The 16,272-nt window shown below is 39.3% G+C and overlaps 1 protein-coding gene across 2 annotated transcripts in view; it reads right to left on the bottom strand.

The window, feature by feature from the left end:
• gpc1b (glypican 1b) overlaps positions 1–12,915 on the bottom strand; it is a 127,160-nt gene extending 114,245 nt beyond the window's left edge. Inside the window, exons 1-2 of one of the 2 annotated variants that reach the window (XM_030161331.1) lie at positions 12,757–12,915; positions 12,069–12,660 (exon numbers count right to left, since the gene is read on the bottom strand). In XM_030161331.1, the coding sequence (XP_030017191.1) occupies positions 12,069–12,228 (160 nt within the window). In that variant the 5' untranslated portion in view covers positions 12,229–12,660; positions 12,757–12,915. The remainder of the gene's footprint in view (positions 1–12,068; positions 12,661–12,756) is intronic. The other variant, XM_030161332.1, reaches the window with a different exon arrangement.
• Positions 12,916–16,272: the final 3,357 nt, after the last annotated feature.

The following is a 16,272-nucleotide window of genomic DNA, read 5'->3' on the forward strand; positions in this document are numbered from 1 at the left end:
CCCCACGTGGGGTCCCGACCCCAAGGTTTAAAATCAATGTCTTACATCAATATCTATGGCATTGTACTGACAAAAACAGTGCTTTTAGGCATTCAATGTTTTCTTTTCTGTCTGTTTTAGTCACATGACACACACAGGAGTTAATACTTGATTGCATAACTATTGTTTTTGATGACTTTTGATAGTCTAATAATTTTTTTCGCAACTGTATATGTTGTGTGTGTATGTTTGTCTGTTCCTGTGGGTCTGATTGATTTGTTGCTATAGCAGCATGACCACAGGATGAGCCTTAGCTAAGGAACCAAAGCATCTCAACAAATACAGCGATCCACAGCTGCAGACACTATGTATGTGTGTGTTGGTTGGTGCTGGGCGTGTCACCTAGTAAAATTCATACTGCGTGCCCTCACTTAATAAGGTAGTGGGCGTCCTGGTTTGGGTCTGTGCCATCTGTCAAGCAGCGGGAGGCTGAGAGGAGAGGTAGCTGAAGCAGAAGCGAGGCCACGCTGAGAGCTAAAGCCAGTTCCTTGTCACTTCAAATACTCACCTAGTCTACAGAAAGCACTGCTGGAGGGGACACGATCCACAACAGCTTGGCATGGCACACATCACATGCTCGTACGCATTTACATAACTGGCGATAGGGCAAGACACAAACACCGGCCGTTATGCAAAAAAAAAACACACACACACATCAAACGCAATGACGGCAAATGGAAAGGAAGCAGTTTAATATCATTCTCACTGCTTCTTTAGAAGTCATGCAGGGCACACACATCTGTAGCACACACTCGTACACTCATGGATGCATGCACACACATCTGCCACCCTGCCTCCCACACACACACAAACACACACACACCAACCACACACACAACTAAAGATGGCAAAGGGGCTTGCCGTGACGAGGAAATAATTCTCCTTTTGACACAGCCAATTCCTCTGAAGACAAAAGAAGAGTCATACGCTGACAAACTGCAGCCCTCAGAGGAACACACACACACACATACACACACATGATTACACACAACTCTGCAGCAATGACACTACAACCTCCTGTGGTGACAAAAAAAGACTGGCCTATGCTGTCATCTGCGTGTCTATGTGCGTCTGCCAATAGTGGGCTGCATGTGTGAACTACTCTCACATTAGACAAGTGACGGAATAAAAGACAAGAGGACGGCACAAAGGGTGGAATGAGAAAGGGTGGCAGCAGCTGAAGTGCATGCTGGTCTAGAAAGGGGGCAGCTGATACTTGTTAAGGTGCCACAAAGGCTGAAAAGTAATCATCAGTTTTTCTTTCAGGCATCTATTTCCTGCATTTTACACACTGCAGCAAATGTGTGTAATTTCACAAAAGCGTACCAGCCACAGGAAATTTAAAGAAAAATAGCTTTTTTTTTTTTTTTTTTTTTTTTTTTTTTACGCAAATAGGTTATGTATCCTTTTTTTTTTTTAGCTGTGAAAAAAGAGTAGGTGTTGTTAAAGTTCTGTCCAGTGAATGAGTCATTTTCAGATGATTCATGATTCATTCATGTCTTTTGCTTTTAATCAAAACATGTTACGTTTCCTGCATCTGCATCAAGGTATCCTAATCCCTGTTCACACACTACTCAGAGTTCACAGCAATTAAATCTGTTTGCATAGGCTGTCCACCAGATTTCCACACTTCATACAGACCAGGGTATGAAAACAATTAAATAAAGAAGTGCAATATGCGGAGAACATTTCAGAATGGGGCTACTTCCGTTTGCAGATATTTACTTTTCGGTTCCATCTTTTCTTTTTGTTGTTTCCTTTTGGTCAGTCACAGGGCGGAGCAGTGACGAGCAAAACCAAGTCAACCAGGGCAGACCGAGCCAGGAGTCCACTTGCCCTCTCTCTCTCTCTCTCTCTCTCTCTCTCTCTCTCTCTCTCTCTCTCTCTCTCTCTCTCTCTCCCTCTCTCTCTCTCTCTCTGTGGTGAACATCAAACACACTGTGGTCTGTTTCATGCTCCCTGCAGCCCATTATGGCTTAATGCTTCAAGAGGCTTCTTACTGACTTCAGCATTTTAACAACTCCAGCATATTCAGTCAGTAGGGCAAACACACACACACACACACACACAAACCGAGGCAAACAGACATACATGCTAAGAAACACACACACTCACATAAACAAGTACAGACAGGAGCCCAGATGCTGGGATTCACACTCTTTAAACTGCAGCAGAGTTATGAGACTGCACATTGTGCTGGAAGAGCAACTGTTGCTTTTGCTTTAATCTGTCTGTAGAGGAGCCCCAACAGATGCACACAGCTTTATGCTGACATTAACCTTCAAATAAGCCTTGGCCCTCTTATCTCTGGAGCAGTTAATGAGTTCCATTCACAAGGCGGCAATATGTAATTCAGTGTGATCAATTAGTTATCCAGTATGTGGAGAATAAGACCAGCACATCAGTGGGGGTATTAAACAGGATGGAGATAAGGCCGCTGTACGGAACAGCTGCAATGACAACACTGAAATCTTTTCTTAACACTCAGTACTAACTATTAATGCCTAATTTGTCACTTTATCTGTCTCACACACTTTTCAGACATATTCCAAACATATATGCATCTCCGCAGTTATTTTATGTATGCATTCACTGATGGAAGCGCTACAAAGGGAAGAAAAATACAATGCAGTGGAAAATGTTTTGATAATTGGCTGAAAATGTAGTAATTTTTTATCTTGTGTTATGAAAATATAACTGTCTCATACTAAATTTAGTGTCTTTCTTTTATTTAAAGACCCAAACAACCACTGGTGACCAAAATCATCTACCAGTCTAAAATGTTTAATAACTTCTGATCCACTAAAACAGGGGTGTCAAACTCATTTTAGTTCAGGGGCCACATTCAGCTAAATTTGATCTGAAGTGGGTTGGACCAGTAAAATTACAACATCATAATATACAAAAAATGTCAACTCCAAACTTTTCTCTATATTTTACAGTGAAAAAAGTCAAATTAAACAGTGAAAAGGTTTTCATCCACAAACTGTCCTTTCAAACAATGGGTATAACTTGAAAAACCTGAAAGATGAGTGTAATTTTAACAATATTCTGCCTCAGTTTATCATTTCCACATGTTCATTATAACTTATAGATCACAGTGGATCTACAAATACACACAACATTTAGTATCAGACAGAATATTGTTAAAATTGTGATTGACATTTCAGGTTCTTCTTCACATTTGCTAAGATTATTCACATTTTTTGTGAAATTATACTTTGTTTTAGTGTAAATACATGAAAATATTTACATTTACAAAAAGAAAAATGCAGAGTTGTGAGTATTTATACATTTTTATGATAGCATTTTACTGGTCTGACCCACTGGAGATTGAATTGGTCTGCATGTGGAACCTGAACTAAAATGAAAAAATGAAAATGAAAAATAATTTCTTAATATCTTATTTTTGCATTTCAAAAATTCATCCCAAGGGCCGGAATGGACCCTTTGGTGGGCCGGATTTGGCCCCTGGGCCACATGTTTGACACCTGTGCACTAAACCCATCAATACATAATACATAATAACTGGTGTAAAATGTAGTTTGTCATCTTTTCATTTGGACATTCAGAGGCTCTGTAGTGAATGTGGAAACACTGTCATCTTCTACAACATTGATTCACCAGTAAAACCCATGAAGTTTAATAAATGACAGTGGATAGAGACACTTGTATTATGTTCAGTTAATGACATATTTAACAGAAAAAGTCATTTTTTTCTTCAGTTTTCATTGTTTCGATATAATAAGCATTGACTTTACTCTGAGCTTTTATGAACATCTTCATGATCAGTGAATTAACCCTTTCATGCATGAATTATGAGAACCCTTATCAAGATTTTTTTTCCGGAGTGTTTTTATTCCTCTTTAGGCATAAAAAAAAAAAAAAAAAGAAAAAAACAATGCGATGGATTTTTTTATGAATCTATTTAATCATTGAGTTGCAAAAATGTTCACTCAGCTGGACACCATGCGTTTCATTTTAGAAGCAAAGAAACATGTATTTACTGATATACTACGTGAAAACTATGAAATAAAAACATTTTTAATGCTGCTAATTTGATGTTTTCTCACATTTTAACATACCTGCATGGAGATAATATGCAAAAAAACAAACAACTTTTTGTTTAAAAAAAAAACAAAAAACAAAACTGTTTATTACAATCTAGTAACAATTATCAATCTTTTACACTCAAACATGTTACTGCAGATCAGGTTTATCTAGAACAGAAAAGTTACAGTAATGTATGAATTGCAGCATATGGGATGATGCACAAATCAACAAATCCATAAATATACAAGAAAACACCTTTGATCTGCTGTCCACTGTAGTGACCACTATGCATGAAAGGGTGAAATATAGGAAAATACATGATTTTAACTGAAAAAAAAACCATGAAATGCAGAGGATAATATTATAATAAATGGTGATAAATCCTTTAAGAAAGGTTAAAATACAGAGAAAAATGCATTTGGGAGCTTGGGTCTTTATAGGTTAAATTAAACTAACAGCAATGAATGGCCATTAATATAATATTTATAACTATTTCTACAGAGACTATACACAATTAAATACATTTTTAACTTAATATTTCACTACAGACCATTTATGGTGAATTAGACCAGGATACTGACAGCATGTACAGAAAAACGATCAAATTATTTAAATATCTTGAAAGTCTTTAAAGTGAATTTGTTAAAGTAGTTATGTATTTATTAGGTCTTTAAATTCACCTTCATCATCTATTTTTCTGCTTCTATGTGTCTGGCCAGATATATTTTATTCTTATGCTTTACGCGTTTAAGCTCTGGTTGAAAAATTGTGCAGGGCAGCAAACACACAGACTACCATTATCTTACCATTAACCTGAGTCATAAAGGGGAAGGAGCTGCCCTGAGAGGTTTTCTACTCAGTGTCTGAAAATCCCTGCTATTTTTCACCTTCAACATTTATATTTTAAATACTAAGACATGTACTCAGTGTTTAGTGTCAAGCTGCTCGGTCCAAAATATTCCCATGCTTTTCCCAGTGGGCTACCATACTGATCAGCCCATGTTTCCAGCCACAAGCCAGTCTTTAGTCAACAACAGTTCCTCGCAAGGGCTGGTGAGCAGCAATCCCACTGTATCATTAGCCAAACACTGGTTAGAGATGACACCAGCACAGAGAGCCTGTAGCAACCGGCAATCAACAACAACACAAATACAGCATGGGAAAAGCCAGTGCCATCCTAAAATGTTACCAGCTTTTCTGCAGATGTCTCATGCAGCTTGTCTGGTTGCGTTGGCTTCAATGACACTGAGCATCTAACACTTATTGTCTGCCAGCTGCTTTCAAAGAGCGACCGGCGCCTTTCACTTTAAGAGCCAAACGAATGAGAGAGAAACAGAGATGAAGCATGTCATCCCCCCCGGAAAGACAAAAAAAAGATAAGTCATCAAGACTGTAATGATGGGGTGGGACAGGGAGGGGGCAGCGTAGCCGTGAGACGGATGAGCCTCATAAAAATCAATCATCCATCTTTGGTCAACACCAGAAAAAAAAAAAAAAAAAAAAAAAAAGCTGTTTCCAAAAAGCATTACATACAGAGTTAACCTCGAACCACTCGTTTTTAAAGCATCAATCAGTTTACTTGATAATTCTCGAACCATTGCTTTTCATTTCTCCTCAACTGATACTGCTCCCATGGTCCAGTAAACACCACTTGAACACTACGATAACAAACAGCTCACCCTTAACTCAATGGCTTTCTTCCACATGGCTTTTTCACCAGGGCAAATTACTTAAGAATAGAGGACAATTCAAGTTGTTATACGAGGCGTATCGATGTGAGAGCAATATCTAGGAATCTTCTTTCATCGCTGACTGAGCATAATCAAACACGGTTATATGGGATACGGGTGCTCAGCTGGTCCACGGTTTGCTTTGCTCCGTTTCTTTCTAAGGCTTTCAGAGGAGCTACAAAAGTTAAAGACCATTTTCTCATATTATTAGAAAATTAGAAACATATATTTAGTGGTAGATATTCATTTTGGGACACGACTGACTGAGTATCATATTTTGACATTTACAAAAAAAAAGGTTTCATTTTAATTTTTCATTTTTAATTTTTAACATTCTCGCTGTAACTGTAACATCTAAGTAATGGTGGCATGTAAAAATGATCACTAGAACCAGGGCCGTAGCACCAAATTCTGGGCCCATACACAAAAAGTCCTGATGGGCCCCCTGCAAACCCCCTCACACACGTCCACCCATCTGCCAAGGGCCTTACCCACCAACATAATGGCTATATCACAGGGCTAACATTACGATTTAACCATAATTCGCAAGTCTGCTTAAGCTACAGTATAAGAAAACACAACCACGCAAGACTGTATTTACCCATTATATTTCCTGAGTGAACAAGAATGGGCCAAATTTTTCAATAGCCTATAATAATATGTCATAAAAGGTGACCAAACAAAACATGACTCAATTGTCATTTTCCTGTAAAGATACAAAAAAGGCAAAAAAAAAAAAAAAAAAACCCAGATTTGAACAAGTATTCCAAAAATAAAAAATAGCACAATTCTATACTTTCCAGTTTACTCTACAGAAAATGCCCACTGACGGGTCTTTCTCCTGGCAAAATCCCTGATAAGGTCTTTAAAGTCCAATGCTCTCACCAGTGTGCTTTCAATGGAGAGAACAGCCTAACAAGCAAGGTGCGTTTCTCAAACTCCATGTGGAGTGAACCATTTTGCGCTTTTCTCAAGGGGTGTTCACAGAGTAGTGACAGCAGTCTTTACTTTTTTGGAATACAATAATATACCAGTTTATAACATCTAATGCGTGAAGCTTGCATATAGGTTGATATTTATCATGTAATTTAGCTGAACAACAGGAAAAAAAATACTTAAAAAAAACAAAAAATCTTAACTTCCCATGGGCCCCCCTCTCTCTTGGGCCCCCCCACAGCTGTGTAGGTTAACACCCCTGATCAACGGCCGTGACTAGAACATCAGCTGATATGCTGCTGAGGAATAAATTGATCTGCAACTGTTTTGATCATCAATAATCACCTGTTTTTAAGAAAAATAAAGTCTCCTAAGTGGTTTCTATTCTGTTATTTGACAGTAAATCAAATATCCCTTGGTGATAGACCAAACAGCATGTGTATCGGACATTACACTGGGCTTTAGGATACACTTTCACCATTTTATGATGTTTTATACACCAAATAATCTATATTAACCCTTTCATGCACAGTGGTCACTACAGTGGACAGCTATTCTACAGCTGTTCTCTTGTATATTCAAGGATTTTATTATTTTAGTTCCATATCAGCCAACACAGTGGACACTTAAGCATCATCCCATACACTGTAATTCAGACCATTACTGTAACTTTGCTGTTCTTGGTAAATCTGATCTGCACTAACATGTTTGAGGGTAAATCAAGTGATTGCTATTGTTGTTAGACTGTCATTAACATTAATTTTTTTTTTTTTTTTTTTTTTGCATATAATCTCCATAAAGTGAGTAATAACTACTATTAGAGTTTGTTAAAATGTGACAAAACATCAGATTAACAATATTTTAAAAATGATTTCATAGTTTTCACACAGTGTATCATTAAATACATGTTTCATTGCTTCAAAAATTAAACACATGGTGTCCAGCTGAGTGGACAATTTTGCAACTCCGTGAAAAATAGGTTCATAAAGAAGAATTTCAATCGCATTGGTTTTTTTTTTTTTATCCCTAAAGAGGAATAAAAACACTCAGGAAAAAAAAATCTCAATTAGGGTTCTCATAATTCATGCACTAAAGGGTTAAAAGCCAAGTGGCCTCTGTGTGCAAGCATGTGTGTGTATGTGTGTGTGTCCGGGGATTCACAAAAAATCTGGAAAGAGCTGACAGCTGCAGTTTGGCATACTTAAGTATTTTTAGTCAAGGAAAAGACTAGCGAAAACGGCAAGTTGATAGGACCGATATTTTGGAAGATATGAGTAATTTTGGAATACAATAGCCTTACAATCACGTTGCTATGGCCAGAACACTTTGGCGGTGACTGCTGGACAAATTCGGTACAGCATGCACAAATACACAACAGCATAAAAACTACCACATCTAGAACCTGTAGATCCCCACGGGTCAACGCGCTAGTAGTAGATTACTTGTAAGGATAAGCAACAGACTAATTTAATAGAAATAACCATTAGTGGATGACACAAGAAGAACCGACAATAAATAATTGGATCGACATAACCATGAGAATTCATAGGATGGAAAGAATAACCTTCACTGTAAATCTGAAGATGGATTTTTTTGTGCAGCACTGGGATGGATGGGTGAGATATGTGAAGTCTTTGAGATCTGATTTTGCTCAGATGACTGCATGAATATGAACCAAAAACCCTCTGGAGGAAATATGTTTTTGTGTTTTTATTTATCTTTATTTATACATTGATTCTTTACCTTAAGATCCTGTATGCCGGAACCATGATGAGCTGCTGTGAATGTTTATGTTTATGCATTTGGCAGACGCTTTTTTCCGAAGTGACTTACAGGGGAAAACCAATCAAATCACTTAATCAATCAAATTTTATTTATATAGCGCCAGATCACAAAAAAAGTTTCTCATTCTCATGACACTTTATATATAGAGTTGGTCAAAACCAGACTCTAAGCCAGTTTACAGAAACCCAACAGAATCTCTGGATGTTTTGTTTTTCTACGCCAACTCTCTGGATGTATACAGTTTGTGTATTTGTTTGTTTTTTCAATGTATGAAAAAAAGAGAATTTAATAAATAAATAAATAAATAACCATTAGTTTTATCTCTAATCGTTGCCTTTTTCCTTGCAATAAAAAAGGAAAAAGAGGAGAAAAAACAGTTCATACTAGGTTGAAGGATATGCCAATCTGACAGAAAAGGAACTGTGGCTCATAAATAAAAAGCGGCACAGAAGAGGATTTTAAAATGCGAAAATGGACATCATTTTTAGAGCTGGGATGCAGCCATCTCTCATCGTCCTCCTCAGACTGAATTCGGGTGATGTACTCAGCATGCGACCTTGAGTCAAGCTCAGCCAATACATTAGGATGATCAAGCCCCAGTGTCACAGCAGGAAATATCCTTCTGCAAATGTCAGGGATCATCCACAACATTCAGGTGCCTCATAATTTGGAGGCGTAAATTTAAGCTTCCATTTTTTAGGACGGTGTTTAATATGCCCGACTGGAGCGTACGAGTACTTACTTATGCTTGATGGCCCAGAGACGGGGACACGGGGGGGGGGAATATTGTCAATGTAGAAAGCCAGTCCCTTCTATCCCTCTCTATCCTTCTATCTCTCTTATCTCCTACAATTATCTTCCTGGCCCTTACTGCCTGTCTTACTCTAGTATTTTCAGTCTTACAGGGAATGCATTGACCCTGGACTTAAGTAAGCTCCACATCATTGATTGAAACAAGAGGAATGGCTAGTGTCATGACAAGACAGATTTGCTCTTTAAAGCATTATGGATTGCAGGCATTTTGGACGAAAAGGGGATTTCTAAAAGACCAGGACTGGCGTTAATTCTGTCAAATGATTTATTCAGTATGGTCAATCAATTAAATTAGAAGTGTCCAGTTACTACTTGGCCCTCGCTACCTTATGATCTATGGCGTGATGACATGCGCTTACAGTTTCATCACATTACTGCCCCACCCTCAAATCTTCTAATCTCTCATATCCTATCAGTATAATCACACGGATGGATCTACTGTATATTTATGTAACAGATATCACGTTCCACACAGGCACACTCTTAATGTTCCAATTATGCATCTAAGTGGCAGCTCTAGATAATTATAAACCTGAGCGCAATCAGGAAGAAACACATTAAAATCTGAAGACACAGCGCGTATACTGTTACTATCAACATGACACAGCGCTGTTTGAATAGTCACGCTGAGCTGTTTGAGAGCTCATATGTTTTCAGAACATAGAGCAGTTTCTACTTTAGGATCATCCTGAGAGTGTGACCTTTAGGTGAATGCTGCAGAAAGTCACTCATGTAGGTCTCGGTGCCATTTGGCCTGTACTAATAGACCAGCATTACTGTCTTCACAGGGGTGGAGGGGAAGGGGTGGGGGTGGTGGTGGTGGTGGGGGGGGGTTATCCACTCTCACAGTAGTAGAAAATGAAAAGGACAGCGTAGAGAAGCTGACTGAGGCAGAATGTGGAGGGGAGTTTTGAGAAAAAAAAAGGGGGTGATATCAGATTGGGGTGAAAATGATGGCAGCAATGTTACAGCGAGGAGGAAAAATCAACTGCATGTGGGTTTTTTTTTTTGGTACAAACAAAATCTTAGTGTCAGAAGTGGGACATATTTGTCGCCGTGAACACAGTTTTCAACCAAACATTTTCTAAAGATTTAAAGTTTGCTATTTTAGGTGTAATCCCAGAAAGTTTAGAGGGAAATAACCAAAAATACCTCATGCGAATTTTACTAACGGCAGCCATTAAATGCATCACTATCAAGTGGTTGAAACCTGAACCTCCTATATATAACATTTGGATTGAGAAAGTGAGGGAAATCTATCAGATGGAGCAAATTACATATGTACTTAGAATTCAGGGAGAGCTATTTACAAAGAGATGGAGTCCCATGATTAAGCTTTTAAGGCAATAAGCATTCAGAAGTGGTTGTATACATGTATGTTATTTATATGTATGTATGTATGTATATATATTACTGCTATTATTATTATTTTTGTCATTCATGTTTCATTTGTGATTAATTGTAATCAATATCTACTGTAGATGTAGATTTTTTTTTTTTTGTGCCATATGGGGATGTGTGATTATACATGTCAATGTATGTAAAATGTCTTACATATTTGGATGAGCAAAACCAAATAAATATTAAGTTAAAAAAAAAAAAAGAAAAGAAAAAAGTGGGGCAGTGCAGGGAAGTGGGCTCAGACTAAAAAATTGTATGATGTTTCATTGGAATCTTTACACAGAAAACCTGGTTGTGTAAGCATGCATGGTGAGTCTCCTGCCTTGTCCATGCATGTACACTATACTGTAACTGTAGAACTTGAAAATGCAGTAAACTCTCCCCCTCTGTGTGTGTGTATGTGTGTACACAGTTGCACTGAATTCCATGGGAGACACACATGTAATCAACTGAACTACACAGGGGCTTGTGACTGTCTGACATCAGACCATGAATGACACATATTTGCGTGGTTACAGCACATGGTCAAGTGACTGACTGATAATCTACAAAGAACTGTGCATACAAAGATTAGACAGAAAAGAAAAGACAGGAGAGGAGAGAAGAGAAGAGAAGAGGAGAGGAACTTCAGGAGTAGAAGGAAAGAGCAATGTGGAAAGTCAAGACTTAGAACAACAAGCGAGGCTGCATCTGCAGTTTCAGAAATGTCAAGTGTTTGAAAGAACTTTGTCGTATTTTTGATAAAGGATCAACCAGGCAGATGGTGAATGGCAGGTCTGTACTGTTTTAAACGTCTTTTCAAAGCACTGTTTAATGTGGAGAGATGGCATAGATCTTCTGTAGAACGCCTGGGAGTTACCATGTGACATGAAATGAGTGTGACTATAGATTTGAGAAGTATAAAGATAGAAACCTGCACACACACACATACACATATATATACACACACATACACACAAAGCAAAAGAAACTGCAAAAACACTTCCAGCTCAGGGGGCAATATTTAGATTGCAGTACCTTGAGTATAAATAAGAGTTTTAGAATTAAGGACACACTAAAATCCAATCTTTTGTCAGTACACATGTCTGCACTACACTATCATCATCAATGAACGGTGCTGCAGGTGCGATTTCTGCCCCAAAATAGACATTCACAGGGGAGTTATAAAAGAGATCCTGCACTCATATAGAAGTATGTATTTTTGTCTTCTTCTATGATCTGTGCATTAAATATGTAAAGGTATGGATGCTTTATAGTGTGTTGTTAATTTTCAGGTAAATAGTGCACAAGCATGGAAGCAGACAGACTTACCTGATATTTCAGACACAGGGACTACATCCAGAGAGAATCCTTTCCCGCTATAAAACTGTCTGATATCCGAACAACTCCGGGCTTTGCTGGTGCCTTTGTCCCCATAGGCTGGTGCCGTTAGAGAGCACAGTGCCAGAGCCGCTACGATGAAGGAATCCATCCCAGCTGACCGCTCTGCCTTGGACTTATTCTACAGAAAATCCGACCGAGAGGAGAGGAGAGGTTCGACTGTGTTCGGTCCTAAATGGAGCTGAGAGTCCCAGTTAGTTCAAACAGGACTACTGCTGCTGCTGCTGCTGCTGCTGTGCGTAAAAGCCCCTCCACCTTCCTCTGTCCCTCCTGCCCTTTTAGTGCGTCTGCTGAGTCGGTGGGTGATCCTCGCGCACTGCCGCACGAAACAGGAGCGACTCCAACAGAGCAGGGGTCCCGTCGGTTTTTAGACTCAAAGCAGGACTGGATCTTGTCTTTTTTGTTTGTTTGTTTGTTTGTTTGTTTGTTTTTTGTTTTTCCACACAAAATAACTGCGCCTTTTTACGCAGCGTCCAGGTGAAGTGAAAATCTCCTGTTTAATATATTCCACTGTTTGGTTCACCTAGAGCAGAAGAAGCAAAAAGATTGAAGAATTATTACACAGATGAAAAAAATGAAAAATAGGCTGTATATAGAGAGAGATTTCTAAGGCACTGACGCGGTGCGGTGTGGGTCTAGTCTCCGGACGCCTACCGGTTGTGACGGCCCCGGGAGATCTGGGGAAAGAGGTGCGCACTCGCAGCTACCGCAGCTTCGCCTCCAGCGCAGGATTTTGTCAACGATGCTGTGCCAGAGCTGCCACTCTGTGGAATGAGGAGGAGGAGGAGGGAGGGAGGGAGAAAGAAGGAGAGAGAGGAGCAGACACAGAGAGGGAGAGAGTGCGTTCACGGTCCTCGTGTCATTTCCGTTTTATTCCGTCTCATATTATTTTTAGAAATGTTTTTTTTTAATATATATATAAAGATATCAGGTTTGGAGTGTTTAGTTTTAGACGGATCTGTCATTTTCGTTTATGAATGTGTGTGTGTTTGTGTGAGTGTGTGTGATACAACCGATCGTCATCTGGTTTTCAGTGGAAGAATGTGCTGTGCGCGTCCTGACAGCTTCAGCCAGGTGTCACAGATGAACTGTAGGCGTGACCCCGACCCCAGATATCCACCCACTTCTAAAGGTGAGAGCAGACCCAGATAGCAAATTCATTAAATTTGGCCCAAAACTGGCATGCCCTTTTGGCAAAGTTCTGGGTGGATGTATGGGTCCTAAATGGCCCAAAATAGGCAAGCCAAAATCAAACGAGAAGGAAGACAAAATTCACCCAAAACTAACTGGGGACTTCCAAAATATAGCCGTAATTGTCCCAGAAAAGCCCCAAATCCCCACAATCCAGCCAAAAAGTAGCCAAAACTGACCCAAAAGGAGGCCAAAATTCACCCAAAATTTGGGTTGATCATGCTTTTAAGATGAAGTGGGGTTTTCTTCTGGGTGGAAACTCCCATTCTTTGGTTTTACAGAAATATGCCAAAACACAACCAAAACACATCTATATATGGAATAAGATGTTGCCGCTGTTTACTCAATCTTCTGGCTTGGCATAAACATGCCAGACCATCCCTATACTTGATCCCACTCTTTGCCCAGTCTTTTGGTTAACCACACATATGCCATAACTCAACCATATATTGCTGGTGCCTTCATATTTATTATGGATAACCTTAATCATACCACAGTTAAGCCTAAAGGTTTTCATAATGCCAAAAAAAAGGCCAAATGTATGCCATAATACTGCCAAAATATTTGCTATCTGGGGAGGACCCTTCCTCCAGCCTCTGCCCAGATAGCAAAATCATTATGGTTCAAATTTGGCCCAAATTGGCTTTCCATTTTGGCAAAGTTCTGGGTGGATGTATGGGCCCTAAATGGCCCAAAATAGACAAGCCAAAATCAAACCATGAGGGAGCCAACATTCACCCAAAACTAATTGGGGACTTCCAAAATATAGCCATAATTGTCCCAGAAAAGCCCCAAATCCCCATAATCCAGCCAAAAAGTAGCCAAAACTGACCCAAAGAGAGGCCAAAAGGAGGCCAAAAGGAGGCCAAAATTTGTGCTGATCATGCTTTTAAAATTAAGTGGGGTTTTCTTCTGGGTAGAAATTCCCGCTTTTTGCGCAGTGTTTTGGCTTTACAGAAGTATGCCAAAACACAACCAAAACACATCCACATATGGAATAAGATGTTGCCGCTCTTTAGTCAATCTTCTGACTTACCATAAACATGCCATACCATCCCTATACTTGATCCTGCTCTTTGCCCAGTCTTTTGGTTAACCACACATATGCCATAACTCAGCCATATATTGCTGGTGCCTCTATATCTATTATGGATAACCTTAATCATACCACAGTTAAGCCTAAAGGTTTTCATAATGCCAAACAAAAGCCAAAAACGCCAAATGTATGCCATAATACTTCCAAAATATTTGCTATCTGGGGAGGACCCTTCCTCCGGCCTCTGCCCAGATAGCAAAATCATTATGGCTTAAATTAGGCCCCAAAACTGGCATGCCATTTTGGCAAAGTTCTGGGCGGATGTATGGGCCCTAAATGGCCCAAAATAGGCAAGCCAAAATCAAACCAGAAGGAGGACAAAATTCACCCAAAACTAATTGCGGACTTCCAAAATATAGCCATAATTGTCCCAGAAAAGCCCCAAATCCCCATAATCCAGCCAAAAAGTAACCAAAACTGACCCAAAAAGACGCCAAAAGGAGGCCAAAATTCACCCAAAATTTGTGCTGATCATGCTTTTAAAATGAAGTGGGGTTTTCTTCTGGGTGGGAATTCTTGTTCTTTGGCTTTACAGAAATATGCCAAAACACAACCAAAACACATCCATATATGGAATAAGATGTTGCCGCTCTTTAGTCAATCTTCTGACTTACCATAAACATGCCATACCATCCCTATACTCGATCCCGCTCTTTGCCCAGTCTTTTGGTTAACCACACATATGCCATAACTCAGCCATATATTGCTGGTGCTTCCATATTTATTATGGATATCCTTAATCATACCACAGTTAAGCCTAAAGGTTTTCATAATGCCAAACAAAAGCCAAAAACGCCAAATGTATGCCATAATACTGCCAAAATATTTGCTATCTGCGGAGGACCCTTCCTCCGGCCTCTGCCCAGATAGCAAAATCATTATGGTTCAAATTTGGCCCAAAACTGGCATGCCATTTTGGCAAAGTTCTGGGTGGCCCAAATTAGGCAAGCAAAAATCAAACCATGAGGGAGCCAACATTCACCCAAAACTAACTGGGGACTTCCAAAACATAGTCATAATTATCCCAGAAAAGCCCCAAATCCCCATAATCCAGCCAAAAAGTAGCCAAAACTGACCCAAAGAGAGGCCAACAGAAGGCCAAAATTCACCCAAAACTATAATTGTGGACTCCCAAAATATAGCCATAACTGCCCCAGAAGAGCCCCAAATCCCATAATCCAGCCAAAAAGTAGCCAAAACTGACTCAAAGACAGGCCATAATGCTGCTGCTATCTGCATGGATCCAACATCACTCCTCGACATGCAATTAAAAGGCCAACAAGCCGGTACTTGTCCTCTCCAGTTTACCTGTCACCTGTTGAATGCCTTCATTATGCTAGTGTCTGTGTGTACATGTGTGTGTGTATATGTGTGTGTTGGTTCAGAACACACGCCTGAGGCTCTTCACCCACAGGGACAGGAAACATGATCTACAGTATGTTACATTCAAAGAAGTACTTGTTATGTCTTTCAGTCTACATTTAACACTTCCTCATGTCTCACATTTGTTGTACAATAACTTTTGTTCAATACAATGTTCATTAACAAAAGGCCTATCCAGGTAATTTGTTTTGTTGAAGGTTTTTGGCTTAAGCTTAAAATTCCTTTAGTTTATTTTTGTGAAGGAAATGCTTTGTTTATGAAGCACAAATGTTTTGGTGCATACTTAAAATGTTTGTGTTTGTTCATTACTTTTAATAGGATCAGTGTTTTCCATTTCCCAACTTCTGATCCAACAGGCCAGTGCTTTGTCACGGCCACTGACTGCAATATGTCCATAACTAATGCTGTATGTGAGAGGGAAAGGGTCACTTGGTTCAGTTGGATTTAAAACCAGGGCTTTTTTTT

The sequence above is a fragment of the Sphaeramia orbicularis genome, chromosome 17, assembly GCF_902148855.1.
Source record: "Sphaeramia orbicularis chromosome 17, fSphaOr1.1, whole genome shotgun sequence".
Classification (NCBI taxonomy): Eukaryota; Metazoa; Chordata; class Actinopteri; order Kurtiformes; family Apogonidae; genus Sphaeramia; species Sphaeramia orbicularis.